General features: G+C 39.9%; 1 protein-coding gene and 1 long non-coding RNA gene across 3 annotated transcripts; one reads left to right on the top strand and one right to left on the bottom strand.

The window, feature by feature from the left end:
* Positions 1-4,948: 4,948 nt before the first annotated feature.
* Positions 4,949-11,611, bottom strand: LOC118362521 (homeobox protein OTX2). 2 transcript variants are annotated; one of them, XM_052486241.1, is made up of 4 exons: positions 11,321-11,611; positions 8,091-8,199; positions 7,477-7,628; positions 4,949-7,118 (listed from the first exon to the last, which is right to left on the bottom strand). In XM_052486241.1, exons 2-4 carry the CDS (start codon positions 8,185-8,187, stop codon positions 6,495-6,497), a joined length of 873 nt encoding a protein of 290 aa, XP_052342201.1. In that variant the 5' UTR covers positions 8,188-8,199; positions 11,321-11,611; the 3' UTR covers positions 4,949-6,494. The 2 variants fall into 2 exon arrangements, with proteins under 2 accessions (XP_052342201.1, XP_035598806.1); XM_035742913.2 differs by having other exon boundaries at positions 8,091-8,306; positions 11,321-11,610.
* A 645-nt stretch (positions 11,612-12,256) lies between these two features.
* Positions 12,257-17,227, top strand: LOC127913419 (uncharacterized). Its single transcript, XR_008085527.1, has 2 exons — positions 12,257-12,596; positions 13,381-17,227. It is a non-coding gene; the product is annotated as an uncharacterized LOC127913419 (long non-coding RNA).
* Positions 17,228-18,608: the final 1,381 nt, after the last annotated feature.

Genomic DNA, 18,608 nt, shown 5'->3' with positions numbered 1-18,608 from the left:
ACCAACGACTCTCCATAACACCAACGACACTCTCTAACACCAACGGCTCTCTCTAACACCAACGACTCTCTCTAACACCAACGACTCGCCCTAACACCAACGACTCTCCCTAACACCAACGACTCTCCCTAACACCAACGACTCTCCCTAACACCAACGACTCTCCCTAACACCAACGACTCCTCCTAACACCAACGACTCTCCCTAACACCAACGACTCTCCCTAACACCAACGACTCTCCCTAACACCAACGACTCTCCCTAACACCAACGACTCTCCCTAACACCAACGACTCTCCCTAACACCAACGACTCTCCCTAACACCAACGACTCCCCCTAACACCAACGACTCTCCCTAACACCAACGACTCTCCCTAACACCAACGACTCTCCCTAACACCAACGACTCTCCCTAACACCAACGACTCTCCCTAACACCAACGACTCGCTCTAACACCAACGACTCGCTCTAACACAAAAGACTCCCTCTAACACCAACAACTCCTCCTAACACCAACGACTCCTCCTAACACCATTAATCTTTTTTTAAACATGTTTTATCATTAAACATTTGCCAAAAGGTCTCATTGATTGTTCAAGTCGAATTCTGCACAAATCTCATCATGATTGGTTGAGAGTGTCTTATAATTATTTGTTATTTTTTTCCAAATCTGTAATTTGAGAGGTCTGCATGTGTAGCATACGGATAGTGTGCCAGTTTTTCATTGCTCAAAGTAAATGATGGGTGTTTTGTTTACATGTAGCCATATATGCAGTATTTCTCGACAGTATATATGTTCCAAGCCATAGAGGATGTGTATACATACCCGAGACTGATGGAAAGGACAAAAGAAAAGGGGGAACAAATTGAAGCTTTTCGAACTGATAATGAGAAGGTATTTTGCATACTATTTTTGCAGGATAGTTATTTTAAGTGTTGCTTGCCAACCTTTGGAATTAGGGACAGGGTATGTTTTCTCAAGATGCACACATTAGCCTACTCCCACTTTCCAGACCATATTCTTGCCTAAATAAATCTGTCTGAAATATAATGTCCTTCCTGAACGGTATGTCGTCTGATATATGAAAAAGTTAAACCAAAAGAATATAGCGATAATTGTCATTGTCAGCACAATAGTGGACGCGGTTGTCATAAAGGTAAACTCATTATCGTGGTCCTCATTCCTAAATCGTTATCAACTGATAACAGTTATAATAATAATAATATATGCCATTTAGCAGACGCTTTTATCCAAAGCGACTTACAGTCATGTGTGCATACATTCTACGTATGGGTGGTCCCGGGAATCGAAGTTGACTTGACTTCTAATAAACTACCAATAGCCCTATACATAGTACGCTATAATTAATTATATTAATTATACACATTTACTTTTGGATATTGTCGTTTTTATTTTTTAAATGAATTAATGTCCAATAATAGTTGATCCTGTCTAGAAGAAGGTGCTCATCAGCTGTTTCTTTGTTGAAGCGTCAGTCGATGGCCTCGTAGCCTGTAATCAGAGATCGTGTTCACCTACTTTGAGGTAATAATCTGGGAATGCGTTTTAGGGCTTGTAAACATTTTCCCAACATCACGCGGGCCACTCACGCGTCTTGAGCAGGTTGCATCCGGGCGTCTCCAGTGAGCACTTGGTGTGGGCCTTCCCGACGTTGGTTATGGTGATGCGTTGCATGGCTGGCAGGACCAGGAGTGCTGTAGGCTAAGTGCAGCCTATTGTTGTGATGTTAACAAAAGATCGGAGGGATTAATGCAGCGTCTGCGGGTCCCATATGCTCTTCGGTGCGGTTTGCTTTTGATTAAAACTCGGAGTCTGACTGTAGGTATGGGGTCTTCAATACGGAGTATGCGCACCTGGTGTCTAATCTCACCGTCACTTGTGCACGCTTAAAATATCACATTCAAAAGTTAGAACCCTCAGTGAGCCTGTTGTGTCTCTCAGAATGTCACTGCACTTATCAACAAGACCTGATTATTAGTGCATTGTTTAGGTGAATGATTTATCCTGCGTCTTCCTTAGATCTCGATGGTTAAACACATTAGGAAGGCAAATAAATCACATCCTTCATATTGAGGAACACATATGGATAGTTAGTGGCTCATTTATTTTGATGATAGGTCTACAGATGCAATGGGTGTTTTGCACAAGCATGTGACATAGCAAGATTGAATCCTGTATTTTAAACCTAATCAAGAAATGAGAATTGCACCAAAAATGAAAGCAATTGTCTAAGGGTGGTGTTGGACCATCTGACATAAAAAGAAAAGGGGACCGTTGGATGAAGAAGCTTTAGATGGTGGTGATGGTTGTGATTTTGTATTCTTTGTACTATTAATGAGTATTATTTTTAGCATTATTATTATTATTCTCATTGGGTCTATTATTTTTATTGTTATCATCTCTTATCACCATGTTGTGCATGTGCGTAAAGTTGTGCGTAAAGTTGTGCGTAAAGTTGTGCGTAAAGTTTCCCTGCTTAAAGTTGCTCCTCATCTGAATATGTCAACCCTACTACACTGCCTGACCCGCCAGCCAGCTACAGCCCAGCCCAGCCACAGCCACAGCCCAAACACAGCCCAGCCACAGCCCAGCCTGGTCTGACAGTTATTTAGCAGCCTATTTGACCTCTAAAATAATATTTGTTGAGTATGAGCATTCATAGAGAGTATACATGTTGTTATTTAATTTATGTTAACCCTAATTACAAAGGGTTTTTTATTGCATTTTATGAGTTAGTTGATTTTTGTTATATTTCTATCCTAGGTCTAGATAAGGGTGCAATTTTTTTTTTAATCACAAAAAGCTCTGACGAAGGCCATGAGGCGGATACGTCAGTTTATTAAATATCAGTGATACTATCAAGAGCAGTGTGCGGTTTCCTTTTCCCTTCTTCTTGTTCAATTATTGCCATGAACCTGCAAATTAGATTGCTCAGATGTGCGAGTGCCTTTTGAATGTTGTTATATTTCCATTAGAATCTCTCATGAATAGTTTATGTGCTGTGAATCAATCAAACGTATTTATAAAGCCATTTTTACATCAGCAGTTGTCACAAAGTGATTATACAGAAACACAGGCTAAAACCCCAAAGAGCAGACAGTGACGAAACCTAGAGCGGAACCAGGCTCTGTGCGCAAGGGCCCAATCCGAATCCTTATTTCCCGCGCCTAAAATTAATTCCACACTTTACACACATGTCCAAATTACGTGCGCGTATATTTGGGATTTCCCCTTATGAACACTGATAATTTATGGTCAAACCAAATGCTTATAGCAGACCGAAAGTTGTCCGTTGTTATAAAAATCTTCCTGCAAGTGACCTTCAATTTCAAACATGGAAACACATTGTACAGTCTGGAGGGCAGAGGCCAGTTGTTGTTGACACTGCACGAGGAGACGCAATCTCTTTAACATGCATGCCACAGACAACTGCATCTATTGTTTACATTTGAATGATTATTGTTTCATTGTTTGTTACATATACGTTTTTTGTTGTTGTTATTTTGTATATATATATTTATTTTTACAATTACTAGGCTTCTTGCACTCAACTAGACCTTTAGGTTGATACAACTGAACTTTCACTTACATCTAAACTAACCATCTATTTTAGCTGATAATAATGATGATTTACATTACACACACGAACACACACGCGCACACACAAACACGCAAACACGCGCGCGAGCACACACGCACACACGGTTCAGTCACCACTTTTTCTGAACTAAGGGATAAAAAGAATGAAATACAAATCTTTAGCCCTCTTTTTAATGGTTCAATTATTTCTAACCCGGGTTTTAATTAGTGTGTTTCCTTTACTGAGGACTCGAATGAAAGAGAGATTATTGGCAATGTCAAGGATGCTAATTGAATGTTCGACTTCTAACAATTACTGCATAGGCATGGAGTAATTAAAGATTCGATTGCCTGTCTGACTTTGCCTCAGTCAACTCACAATAACGTTAAATGCTCAGAGTCGGACTTTCAGAAATAACCCGGAGCCGACGGTAAAACCCTTTCCCCGCCCACTTTCTTTGCCTTCGCCAGATTTAGTTTTGTAGAAGTTCTCCATTGAGCTCCAGAGGACTCCCGGGTGCCAATTGTTCTCAAACAGTGCACCACCTAAATCAGATTATTAAAAAAAATGTTTTACTATCAAGGCAAGCTTGAAACTTTGTGCAATGACGAGTCGTAGTGGAACTTTCCAGAGAGCTGCGTTTCAATATATTTGATTAACTTAACTAATCAGACATCTTTTGTTGCCTTTTAATTGATTTCGGAAAACGTTTGCAGAATATGGGCAGCTTCAGTTTAGCAATCTGCAATTAGAGGTTCTTAAAATACATCCATATTATTACTAAGTGGCATGAATCGTTGCTATAACCTCATTATTTTTTGTAGAGATCGAGTCAATCCATGAGTTGAACAAAAACTCAGTCAAAGTGTGTTTGTAGGGAGGCTGCTTATAACGAACTGGTACGGTAGGCCAGCTTTTGGAATGCAGGGTTGGGCAGAAGCATGCGGCGGTCTTTGAATGACTGTGCCCTAAAGAAACCCCGCTAGTAAAATATTGGGATTAGTTTCTCTTTGAGGCCAGGATTAACACTATACTCTCCCAAAGAAGCACATTCCTGTCTCTGAAACTATCTGAAATGAGCACCGGAAACTAAGAAAAAGCAAAATATTAAAAATGTGCTATACCCTGGCTGTTGCAGAAAGACATAGGCCCTAAACTTATTTTGTATAGCAAAAATAAACGACGCAGGGCTGTTCACTGTCATCGTAGCCTATTTGTGTTGGTTATAACGTGGAAGAGTCAAATACATGTTTTGTGTCTGTGGGTTTGACAAAGAAAAGAGCAACAACTATATTGTATGACTTGAAATAGGCCTACTCTGGTATTATTTATCCAATGTATGACTGAAACTTCAGCAAAATGTTTTATTTATTACAACAATGGTCAATGTAGACAGTAGGCTGCGTGTTTACCGTTTGAGGCTGATTGGAGGATATTGAACCGCCAAGTGTGGCTAATGATTGCTCACTAAGATAGTAATTACAGACCTAATTAACATACCTCAATTAAATTCGTTCATTAATTTCGTTTAGAAAATATTGTAATCTGTGGTAAAATAATATCATGGCATAGGCCTCCTGCAATATATCTTGGCCACCAAGATTTTGCTTGACTTTTTGCTTGAAAGGCTGAAGTAAAGTCATTACTTTGCAATAAACATATCCAACGTTCATTCTCTGTCAATTCATCCAAAAAATGGTATTATGGCTCTTCCTAGGAATATTTATTTGTTCAATTCAAGGTGAGGAAATACATATAAACCTACTTCCACAGCGTTTCATCCATGGATGTCCACGGATGACGTTGTAAAATACATAAATATGTATCAACACACACACACACACACTCACACACAGTCAATAGTGAATCCATATTTAGCTCATTGATAAATGAGGGGGTCTGATCTCAGGACCTTTATTTGTGTCTGTTCAGCGGTGGGGTCACACCATTTTTGGAGCCATGTTAGGGATCCACAATCAACGTGAGTGATCAATGGATAGGGACGCGCCCGGTATCCCCTCAGATGTTATACCATGTGTTTGGACAGTCAGGTTGTCTCTTGCAATAATCATTATTTAACCATTATCCATTATTTTCTTGTTGTTCAAAAAGTTACAAATCTATTAAAATCACAGCAGAGAGTCATCGCTAATGCGAGGGAGCTCACAAATTGCATACAATTACAACAGATCACAGTTTCGAAGGCTAGCACAGATTTAAAAAACAAACACATATGTACCATTTATATAAGACACACACTGATTGTCTCTTAGAAACTACATTTTGATTCCTTATAAACACTTTTTCTTAAATAAAGTAGTCAATCCGTGTCGCCTCGGGGGAGCGCAGTCCACACAACATTCCTGGTCAAAGTGTTCCTCCGCCAATAGGTCGGCAAGTTGTAAGAGGCTTAAATGAAGCCTGACCATCCCAAGCACTTAACCAAAAAAAATGGCTCCTCTAGCAATGTTGTTCTTGAATAAGGATTTGTTCGTGGCTGTGATGTACCATAAATTACTACGAGTCGACTTCAAGTTTTCCTTCAATTAACCAACAGGTGCTGTACTGTAAGCATAGAGGTACACACTGACAGACAGATGAGATGGCTTCAACCTGTGAGGTTTATGAAAAGAAAATATCTTTGCCAGTGCTAAAATAAATTATATCTTCTCCTCTGCTGGACGGGGACAAACTTCATGCCATCAACACGAGCCGCCACCGAAATGTGCCCCCCTCCCCTTCCCCCTCTCTTTCTCTCTCGAAGTTCCTTACCGGCGACACGAATAATCAGTCTTTTACGGATATATCTTATTGAAGGATGGCAGGGCTAGGTGTTTGATTTATCATCATTATCTTCGTTTGAATAGTTTACATAGCCATATTGTTCTTTTCACAGGACTTGGAATTTCCACGATGAAGTCTGGTCTTTATAATCCAAGCAATCGGCATTGAAGTTCAGCTTCCAGGATGCCGCTTGGTCCTTATAATCCAAGCAGTCCGCCGTGGAGTTGAAGCCTAGCCCCGAGGCTCCGTAGCCCTGAGTGGAGAGGGATGCAGGGGACTGGTTCAGATGGCTTGTGACGGCGTTGGTGCTCATAGGACTGACTGTCGTCCCTGGGCCAGACAACTGGTGGTGCATGGGTGTAAGGTAAGAACCGCAGTCCATTCCGCCGAAGTATGACGTTGATCCGGCATAGCCTTGGCTGTATCCCGAGGCCTGTGTGTAGGTCATTGGGTAGGATCTTTGCATGCAGGAGGAGGATGTAGAAAGAGGGTCAGCCAGTGGAGAGATGGAAGCTGGACTCCAAATAGATACCGGTGCGGTGCTGGTTGATATGGAAGGGACTGAAGTAGTACTTGAGGGCGGTGTGAACTGGCCACTCGCCCCGCTCTCAGAGCTCGCTTCTCTGGCTGGAGAACTCTTCTTTTTGGCTGGTCGCACTTTGTTCTGCCCCCCGTTCTGCTGCTGCTGTTGTTGCTGGCGGCACTTTGCCCTTCGGTTCTTAAACCAAACCTAAAATAAACACAAAATAGCAAACACAATTAATCACCCAAACAGTAAGAAAAGGTTCACACGTAAAAGCAAAACGTGACGCAAATAGGCTTTTACGTGTGAACCAGATAATTTTGAAAAAGTGTGTTTGTGTTGATCATAGACTTCGGAGATGTTTTATTATACTGATGTTGAAAAGCACTGCTTGACACAGTAAACGTAGTCTGAGTAGTAGTCTATTAGTTTTTCAAAGCTTTTGTTTATGACTGCCATGCCAATTACTGTTATGGCCATCTGTCTCCTCTCGTTTGAGTTGCCACAAACAGCGGATATTTATTATTCAGTGATAGGGAGTATTTGTGCCTGTGTCAACACTCACCTGTACACGAGACTCTGGCAGATTGATTTTCAGTGCTACCTCCTCGCGCATGAATATATCAGGATATCGAGTTTTGCCGAACAGTGCCTCTAAAACGTCAAGTTGTGCGCGTGTGAAAGTCGTCCTTTCTCGTCTCTGCTTGCGGGGCGTCGCTGTTGAAAATAAACATATGCACATAACTAAAAATGTTAATTCTACCCACATAAGATTATCAGAATACAAAGTAGGGATATTGTGACACAACTGTGAATGTATTCACTTTTAAGTGTAACTTATAACAACATTGTTTAACATGTATTTGCTATTCAGGGTAAGACGAATTCAGAATCAATGACGTTTTACAAACATTTAGTGAAATAAGAATTTTCAAGTCAGCACAAAAGAAATCAAAATTTAGTTGATGTCTTGCTTCATTTCAGCATAATGATAATGCATTATTAACATTAATCCCTTGGTGTTAAAAAGCATGTTTTAGATATACATCGGTAACCAGAGGCATTATATCCATGATGGCTTTACGTGATTTGACCCTAATTGGAAAATCTAATCAAATGAAGAGTTGACATAAATGATTAAAGCATCCATGCACACGCGTAAAAAGTGCTGGAACTTACCTGGGTAGCCCACGGATGGATGCAGAAGGTCCATTCCGGAGGTCGTTAAGCTCAGTCCGTTGACTGTGTAAGGTGGTTGCTTGAGATACGACATCATGCTAATGTTGGACTGGGGGGTAAAGTTGGAGAAAATGTTGAAAATTGGGTAAGGCCCGTAGATGTCCTTGGTTGTTTATTGGTTCTTTTTCTCGGGGTCTCGATTTTGCCGCTGGATGCCTTTTCCAAAAATCATAAAAAGGGAAGAAATTGAGCAAAGTAAGTTGCATCCAGTTTGAATAGCATTTGATGGACTCAGCGCTGTGATTAGTTGGCAATAAACCCTATCCAACCGCAGTGTGCTTTTAAAACAGTCCCAGAGCCCCAGCTGTCCTCTTCAAGAAAGCGTGGCTCATCTTGACAAACGTTCCTCCCTCCCCCCCCCCCCCTCCCCCTCCACCCCCCAGGCCAAAAAAGCAACATCCTTAATTGCAACAAGTACTCTCAAAGAACAAAACACAGTCGCTCAAATGCACACACATTGGGACGCAGCAAGGATCATCATTTACATAGAGCCCAGCTAATTGTCTCAAATATAAGGGAATTGATTGGGGGGCCATTTGCCGAGACAAAGACACTGTAGGCCCGATAAATGAGACTGATAACAAAAACCTTTTTCGTAAAGTAGCTAACAATGCAGTCAATTTATCGGCCCATTTTGTACTGTAGCCATTTCACTAGGCCAAGCTTTTCACCATGCCTCTTGGTTTTGTCCGCACCAGTAATCGCTGTAAACGTGAACAGGATGCCATTCAAATGTGAAAAATGAAGGCTACTTCAGCTAACAATTTAAAACTAGTACGGGACTCGACTGTGCCCAATAGGTTCTTCTCAATTTCCATCCTAATTAATTGCTTGCTGTAATTAGATTTACAAGGTTGAATAACGTTCAGAAGGCAATCGAAATGTTTTAATAACGAGGCCCACGCTTAGGGGACTTGAGTTAACCAAACAGGCAACCAACCCTATTAGCAGTTATAGGCTAACTCCCTCCCCCTATCTCCTACTGTCAAAACGCCTCTTGACTAATTTAAGGTGTTAAAACCCATTAAAAAACCCTCAGCCTTGGGCTGTAGGAAACATCAGCCCTGCCAATCAAACTGCTATAAAGTAACCTATTTAGACAATGTAGATTATTCATGAAGGGCCTGGAGTATATAGGCCTAATTCCTTTTAATTGGCCTAAATAATGTAATTTATTGGTAAATACATGCTTCATTAATGATTTATTGACATTGCTTATGAATCAATCAAAAAATAATATTACCCGTGGAAATATTTAGTTGTTGAACTGACTAGTGACACAGCATAGGACTAACTTGAATGCATTTGATTGTAGGTTATGCACTCTCTTTCAGGGAGCCTATAGAGCATGGACATTTCCATTTGAGTAATTTAGCAGACGCTCTTATCCAGAGAGACTTACAGTAGTGAGTGCACTCATTTTCATACTTTTTTCGTTCTGGTCCCCCGCAGAAATTGAATCCACAACCCTGGCGTTGCAAACACTTACTCAATGACTTTAAATATGTCTGATTTAAAGAGAGGTTAACAACATGTTTCCAGGAGTATCTTCATAAAGATTGAACAATTCTATACTATTGGAATATTTCAACCTGGAGAACTGGTTTAAATAACATTTATGGTAACCCCCCCCAGTGTCTCTTGATTATTCGACCGGAGTGGCATTTTTTAATATCCATCCAACGGTTTTTTTTCCTCCACTCAATCTGTCACACTTGAAACAGACTTCGTCTACCAGTTGCACACCCGCTCAATAATAATTACCCTGTCCAATAATTAATTATGATAAATGTTTATGTTGATGAATTAACGAGATAATCCGGGTGGCACGCGCAGCCTAATTACAGGACGCTATCCTCAACTCTGCACTGCATTCAGTCATAATAATAATAATTTTGCAGGCTGAAGAAAATAAGACAGGTTCTCCTCTTTTATTTAATATCCATATGCCATGCAGAATCACAATAAAACGGTTCATAAGCCGTCTTTCGTTGTAGTTAGACATATGGATAGCCTAATGGAAACAAATCAATATACAGGAAGGACTATGCTAAATAATAGCCTATAGGCTACATTTGTAAAGAAACATCAGGTCTTGACTAACACATTTCCAGATAGTGTTTTTTAGGCTACTCAATCGATATTAAAGTGTTAGAAAATATTCCGTTTTAGAATGGGAATTTGATTATTTTATATGTAAGACTTTTTTTTACGGACAAACACACCTGTCCCTCTAACAAATAAAACGATTTTTTTTAAAGCAAATGTGGGCCATTTGTTTTTTAAACTGTAGGTCAAGCGTAATTTGCATAAACCAAAGCAAACAGCTCATACGCTAATAAAAATAGCTAAATGTTTGAGATGTTAGGCTATATTTCAGAGAATTGCCAGGACCCTCCCGCGTGCTCTGTCACGACTGGCCGTTCCATATAGGACGGTAGGGGAGGGAGGTGCTGTACAGGCGGAAAGAGGGTTCTTACACGCCTCCTCAATTATCGCCCTTTGTCTGCATGTATTTTTCACACCAAATGAGAACATTCACTGGAATGCATTCAGATTGAAGAAAGTAATCGAAAGAGTCGAAAACACATTAGCTATTCAAATTTCTCCAAGACAATATTTCTGTTGAAGACAAAATTGCGGCTGAAATTATTAGCCTTATTTGGATTTAATTAAATGTAGCTACAAACTAGCGCCGAGTTTTACAATGACAGAATTAATTGTCACATTTAGGACAGAAACTGTGTCATTAAACTGTTTTCCAGTGTCCTACAGTAGGCTTCAGGCTAAAATGGAAGAGCCATACACAATACACACCAGAGTGTTCAATGGTCTAATGAGTTTTTAAAAATCATTCGATTAACATGTGTCAGGACGTTTCTCTCTTTCTCCAGGTTATGCAAGGTGTTAATTGACCATAAATTGATGTCCAAACACAGTGACATAATAGGGCCTAATACACTATTTAATGAATGTATTGTTATATTGTTAATTACATTTTATTGATATATATTTCTGATGTGGGATGTTGTCTGTATAGCGTATAGGCTAATAGGTAGCCAATACATCCGTTTGTTGTACAACAATTACGACTCCTATACATATAATGGTAGGCTATAATAATAGTATAATAATAATACAAATAATATTAATAATAAATGGCAACTTACTCTCGATTGTGAGCCGGAGTAGAATGTTCTTTGTCCAGTTCTTTCCTTGAATAAAATAGCTCTCTCGAAATCCTGTAATGTAAACAATCAAAAGTAACTTTCGCTTTGGATATATTCGAATAAAAATACCAACAAAACTGTAATCTTCAACACTTGCACCAATGTATGGGATAGTGCAAACGCGTTTATGACGGTAAAATACATGCGGTTATGATTTGTTAGTCTGTTCTGGGGAAGTTGCTGGAGTTGGATTTGTAGAGAGGGCTGGCCAATGAGAACGTCTGGAGGACTCGAAGCTGGGGTCTGTCTCTCTCTCTCGCGGGGAGATTTGCTGAGAAGCAAATGTCGCCAGCTACGCTTTGACGCAAACTCCTCAGCCAATGGCAGCGAAGGGGCGACTGAGAACATTTTCATCCCTGAACTGAGGGTAAATTAATCATAAAACCTCAAACTCACAGGGCTGCAAATCTTAGCAAATGGATAGGAGCAATTGTGTCCCTGCATCAAGACTCATTTGAGTGGTTAATGGACGGAGCACATTTAATCATCACAATTGACATGATCACATGTTGTGTCTATTTAGCACACTGAAGTTTGAACTATATTTATATAAACTGTTCCCAATTATGATAAATATGAAACTACCCCCACGGTTAATAAATGGTTCTAACCTGTGGGAAAGGTAAAATCAATAACCACAGTATTTTAATCTTACGAATAATGACTTATAACAAGAGCTAAAAACAACATGGAGCATTCCCTACGAATCCATGACAATTCTGGGGCCGGTGACAAAAACCGTCCGGGCGAAAAGCAGGAGCTTCAAGTGGAGGCTAAAACCCGGTCCTCTCACATTCCATTGCGTAGCAAGGGGGGATTTAGGGAGACTTATTTCCTTAAAACTGTCCTCCCATCCACAGAGCGCCCAGTCTCCTCTGATCAAGTTGATATAGCAAAATTGAGCCAGGGTAAAGGAAATACTATACGAGGCGGACTAACCGAAGATTTTACCCTTATATATTATTTACCAGATATAATACTAATTCCTGGTGGTGTATTTTTTAAATACGTTAATATCTTTAAATATCAGCCATGTTAAGACATGCTGTTGTGGCTGGAACACAACGACAGGGAAAATAGCATCCCTGCATGAGTTTGGTGGCATCCGACTTATTTCAGTGGATGCCTTTTTACTGCAGCCTTGAATTGACTGGAGAACTCAGTCGGTCACTTACAGCTCAGGAGAAAATCAACGCCAGCTTTTTATCTCTCAAAGGTATGGCTATTTTAAATTCATGTGAATAATGAAAACGTCATTTTTTGGATATTCAGAGTTATTCAGAGGCCTACATTTTGATTGATCGTTTCACAAAAATGTATGTATGATATGTGAACATAATAACAGGTTTAATAGTTTTATGACATCCCTCTACAAAAAGAAAATCACATAAAAAAAAATATTCTATAATATTATTAATATTATTATTGTTATTATTCAGTTTTACAATTAGGCCTAAGTACTATAGTTGATTAGTTAATAGAACAGAAAGTCTAACTTAGTTCCTTCATTGCTATTGACTCGAGCAACAACTAATAGCCTACGTCACGTGTAATGAATGTAACCTGTACGCGCACCAAAACAATATGCCGAGAGTTTTGGTACGCCTTGGTAAATGTAACATCTTAAGGAGGAACACACACACACACACACACACACACACACACACACACACACACACACACACACACACACACACACACACACACACACACACACACACACACACACACACACACACACACACACACGCACACACACGCACACACGCACACGCACACGGACAAACCCGCTCACTTCAAACAGATTCGAAATTCGAATATTGATTTAGATTTGTAAACAGAGACAGAACCTGGGTTTTATACATCGTCAGTTGCCTCTCTAGCAGTCTTAAGAGTAGCCTAGGCTAAGTCAAAAGTGCAGTATTGAATCGTTAGACCTGTCTTTTTACGCAATCAAAAACATTGACTAATGTAAAAATCTATATGATTTATTTTGACAGACTTTGATGAATGGAAATCGTCGGGGATCACTCCGTCTAGAATCTTTTTTTTTCTCTATCAATATTCTGTTCCGGACTCGTCATGTTTGCATCTTGACTGGAGTAAAGTTTTCCAACATGTTATCTCGTTTATGACCGGAGTTTCTTCAGCCTACAGCCGTTCTCTGTCTGAGGGATGGATAGGGACATGGCAAGTTGTCAGGTATCTGTTAATACTGTATCTGCATTTTCTCTTCATTTTCTTCATTTGTGTTTTTGAAGCAAATTAGCCAATTCCATTTGTTAACCTTAGGGATTTGATTGTCCCGCGGTGCTTTTGGGTATAGTAATAAAAAACAAATATATATATAGGTATTTGTTTATACTTATATTATGAAAATAAGCTTTCAAAGTGGTCCTTCTTTTTCTCAGGCCTCTCCTTGAATTCAAAGGCTTTGCCTGAAGCAATTTTCATTATTAGGCCAAATCAGAAGTCATGTAAAAACAAACGACATTTGTTATTTGTTTCTTGTGTTGTATTGTCATAAAACATATCCTTTAAAATAAGCAAATTAAAAGCTACGAAGGCCCTGCGGTGTGCTAATTGTAGGCTATTGAAATCTATACTCATTTTAAGGCCTACTTTTCAGCATGCCATTTCGTTTTTTAGGCTACCTTTATAATGATTAACTCACGTATACTAAAATAATAGCCCGATCATAAAGGTGGCACGAGCAACCAGAGCTATCGAATAACTCACAGAGGTTGTTTACCTGCTTTAATAGCCTAATAAATTACGGTGTTGTGTGGAAAATCATTGTGCCTGATATCGTTATCCGAAAGCATCGCGCTTGCTCCTCGCCGTTTAAATTGCTAAATTATTTATTAAATTCAAACACCAGCCCTCCTCCGGGACTTTCTATCTTAAAAGGAGGACGATGTTTAAAGGGAAAACCAGTTAACGCCTCTGGCAATCAGCGCTCCCACTGGCTCCCGGCTAATTGACAAGGACGAGGTCTTTTATCTGTGCCTCTGGTAAGTGAACCCGGGGGTTAAGAGTTGCGGGATTCAAATCCCAAATTCAACACAAATTGGATGTATGAATCAAACTCTACCTATACCTATTCTTCTTCCTCTTTTCATCTATTCGCACTATGACTTACCACTTCACACTTTAACCTCAATGTTTTTTTAACCGATTATTAAATCCCCGTTGCCTTCTCGTGTTCATGTAAATGTATCCCATTCATCATCATTCATCATTCAATTATAACATATATATATTTACACCGTTTTATATTTACACAAATTTAACAAAAATAAATATTATACATTTTCAGATGTGCACTCTTCGCTCCATCTCGCTCTCCCTCTCTCTTTCTTCCTCCCTCACATGCACACTTCTACACACGTCTCTTTTTTAGACTAGAATAGAACAAACAAATACATACATACATACATACGTACTGTACATACATACAAATACATACACAATTAGGCTAGGCTACATAAAGCAAGCTGCTCTTCATTGTTTGGTTGTGTCGAAGCATCACCTTCCTCCTCGTTTTAAAATCCCGCACGATCACTGATTCAGTGGAATGTAAAGGGGATTTTTTTTCTGCGCCAAAACTCAATATAAACTGTTTCACCTTAAAACGGACATAATCTCAGGATCAAGAGAAGACGTTGACAGACTACTATATTGTAGGATTAATATCTGTGTCTTAACAGCATAAAGGACCTTCAATCTTTTTGAAATGGCCTAATATAAGGCCTTCTTTTCCTATGAAATAAAGAATCCACGTCAGGAATTTTAATGAAAAACAACGAATCAAAAAAACGATTCCTCTGCAATCTCATTCATTCAACCAAGGATGATTCAACAGTATTATTAAGATATAACTTAATTTAGGAGAACCTACTAAACCTTTTAGTTCGTTTTATAATGCTCAATCATTTGTTTCTTCAAGCGACTGTTGTATACATTGTATCTTAAATATGTTATGCTGGATATAATACAAAATATAATAATCCTTGTATAGTGTAAGAATAATAACAAAATGAAAATGTACTTGTACATGTAAATATAATTCGTTCAGGATGCTATTAGGCCCATAACCTTGTCACTGGTTGGAATAACTTTTGTTCCGGTAGTTTATGCAGTGCACATTATATATGAACCTGAGATTCTGAGATTGTCAAGCCATAATAATTTGTTATTGATCCGTAGTCGATTTTAAAATGCCATGATGATTGATATTGGTACTATAATTCATGTTGAGTAGAAGTGAAAATAAAATAAATCAATAATAGTTGTTGTACACGAAGAGGAAGGAAATGTGGAGAGCATATTTAATGTAGTTGTAGACGTAGCATCCCTCTGGCGTTGTGAGGAGAGAGAGAGAGAGAGAGAGAAAGAGAGAGATAGGAGTCGAACAGAATGGTTTATCACAAACTGTATTGAAATGAGTTCATCAGGTTTGATGGATGTGCTAGTGTCCTGGTGAAGGTGTGTAAGTAACACAAGGCTTCAATGAAAACCTCGTTTTATCTGCTATTCCCTCATGGCAAAGGGGCTAACCCTTTGTGTAATGTAACATGTAACATTGACCCTTCAGGTCATCAATACACATTCAAAGTATTCCCCTGGGTTTAGGGGGGCGGCAGGCATGTTCACTGTCATTTTCTCACAGTCTAATGAGATGAAGGCTGAAATTGTACACTCTCCTGCGTCATGTAGTGTGTTTGTTTTCAGTTGATTCGTGTTGTAAATGAAATCCATGGGTCTGTTTACCATTTGTACCATCATTATACTGTATACTGAACCTGTAGAATCACACACTGTGTGGGTGTTGAAGAACTCTGCTATCTGCTAACTGTTGCCTACCATATTTAGTCTGGATCTGCTGTCTGGTGTTTAGATTTCTTCGCTACAGAAACATTGTCTTGCCTCTTGACTGAGTGTGAACAGATGGGTAGTGATATGGTGAAAAACGTAGCTAAAATGTTAGAGATGGAATAATCTAGACAAGCTCACTTTGCGGAATACTTAAAAGGATGCTCTTGAATAGTTGTATCTGTTGTTTGTAGATCTTAATTCTCAGTGCAGTGTTAACTACACTCATCTAGAGCCTACTTGGTTTCTAGGGCTGAATATGAAATAGAAAATGGAAAAATCCACATATTAACCATCAAGTGTATCAGTATTGGTGTTCTCACTCGCTGGCTGTATTACATGATCGTGTAAATCTGTTATCGTGTTATAAAATCCTCAGAAAATGGTAGCACTGTAATAGTCATGACTCTATGGGTATTCATCTTATAGAATCGTTTTTTTCCTCTACACAACTGGATAGTGAGGAAGGGGAGTGCATATGTCAGCTCAGTGTGTGCTGAGTTTGCTTCTGCCGTTAATATGGCATGCCTAATAATCAGTGCTGTAATTGTTTGCCTTGTGTTTGCACAGGGCCTCTGCAACAAACACATAGATTCAATTAAATACACTCTCCTTCAGACCATCAACATGACGGAGCAAAGTCCAGATACACAGACATTCAACAAGGACAAACAAGGAGGAAGATACCTCTCACCAGACTCACACTGACTTGAAGTTCATTAGCTTACGAAAGCAAGTTTTGCTTTCCAATGTAACTTATGATTGCTATGGTTTTTTATTCAAATGTACCTTATGTCAAATGTATTGTTGATATATGTTGCTACCATTGTTAATGATATTCAAAATATTTAAAATCATGTCCCTTGCATTCAAACTATGTGTTTGTGGTTTTCACTAACCCGGGACACTGTAATATTATGGCTGACTTATCCTTCAACCCCAGCGGTGTGTAAATAAAGATATCTATGTTGATGTAACTGTCAAGGAGCCTCTTCCTCCACTCCTAGACATCCTGTGGACCTGGGCTTACATACAGTACATGCTATCTCTCTCTCTCTCTCTCTCTCTCTCTCTCTCTCTCTCTCTCTCTCTCTCTCTCTCTCTCTTTCTCTCTCTGACGCTCTCTCCGAGGCTTTCTCTCACGGCCGCCCACCCAGTGCTAGGCTAGCTCACTCTCTCTCTCTCTCTGGAGGCTGAGGTGTCTGGTAAAACCTGGCGTGGTAAAACCTGCCCTGCAGACTGGACCTCTCTCCGTTACAGAGTTCAAAGGAGTAAGAACTAAATGTGGAGGATTTGTTCAGGCTTATTTGGTAACCCAGGATTTGAATTGGATTCCGGGAAGCATTCTTAACACATTTGAAAATGTAACATTGTGTGAAAAAAAGTGTGTAATCCCCATAATACATTTAGAAATGCGCACAGCGCGCTAACACAACTGTGACTATTCATGATTCCTATCAAATGGTTTCTTGTCTTGACTCTCTGGAGTGAGGTGAGTTTTGGAGGGATTGGTGAGATCTCAGGCATTGGGAGAGCCAGTTAAGTAGTGGTTCTTCCATATTAACCTCTCTCTCAGCTCTGTTTTGGTTATCTGACCTGAATATGAGATGGGGTTCAGCCACCATGCTACTTGAGGTATTCTCTTAGGCCCCCCAACAGCAGTGGAGCATTTCAACCCCCAGTGGATTATACCTCCCTGGGAGGAAGGTGAGTGACACACACACACACACACACACACACACACACACACACACACACACACACACACACACACACACACACACACACACACACACACACACACACACACACACACACACACACACACACACACACACACACACACACACACACACACACACACACACACACACACACACACACACACACACACATTGTACTTTGTGTCTCAAATATAGTAACTGTTTTTAAGACAGTGAAATATTTCAAACTTGGTTTCCCATCAGAGTCATGGTCTCTACCCTGTTTGAATACATTGTCTGGTACTACTGTTACAAGAGAATGAGAGAGAAGTGGCTTTATGTCAGTCAGTCAGTCGGTGTTTGTACCTTGTCCAAACCCCACTTTGCTTTGACTGACACTTTGGCGATGCCCCCAGCTCCCTGCTTCGACTTCTCAAGCGTACCCCCTGTTAGCCCTGACACTGCCAATTCCTCTCATGTCTTTAATATCTCTCTTTCTGCCCTCAGGTTTTGCCAGTCGAGGCTCCACCATGACAGTTGGACGTTGTTGCCGTCACATTTTGGAGACAGTGCTGGGTGGGTGTTTGTGGCGTTCCCAGAGGGGATCTGAGATGGGACGGCTGGCCCGTCAGTCAGCCCCTCCCCTGTAA

This window comes from Oncorhynchus keta, chromosome 29, assembly GCF_023373465.1.
Source record: "Oncorhynchus keta strain PuntledgeMale-10-30-2019 chromosome 29, Oket_V2, whole genome shotgun sequence".
In the NCBI taxonomy this organism is placed as follows: domain Eukaryota; kingdom Metazoa; phylum Chordata; class Actinopteri; order Salmoniformes; family Salmonidae; genus Oncorhynchus; species Oncorhynchus keta.
Note: the sequence above shows the minus strand (reverse complement) of the source record. Positions and strands in the feature narration are given on the sequence as shown.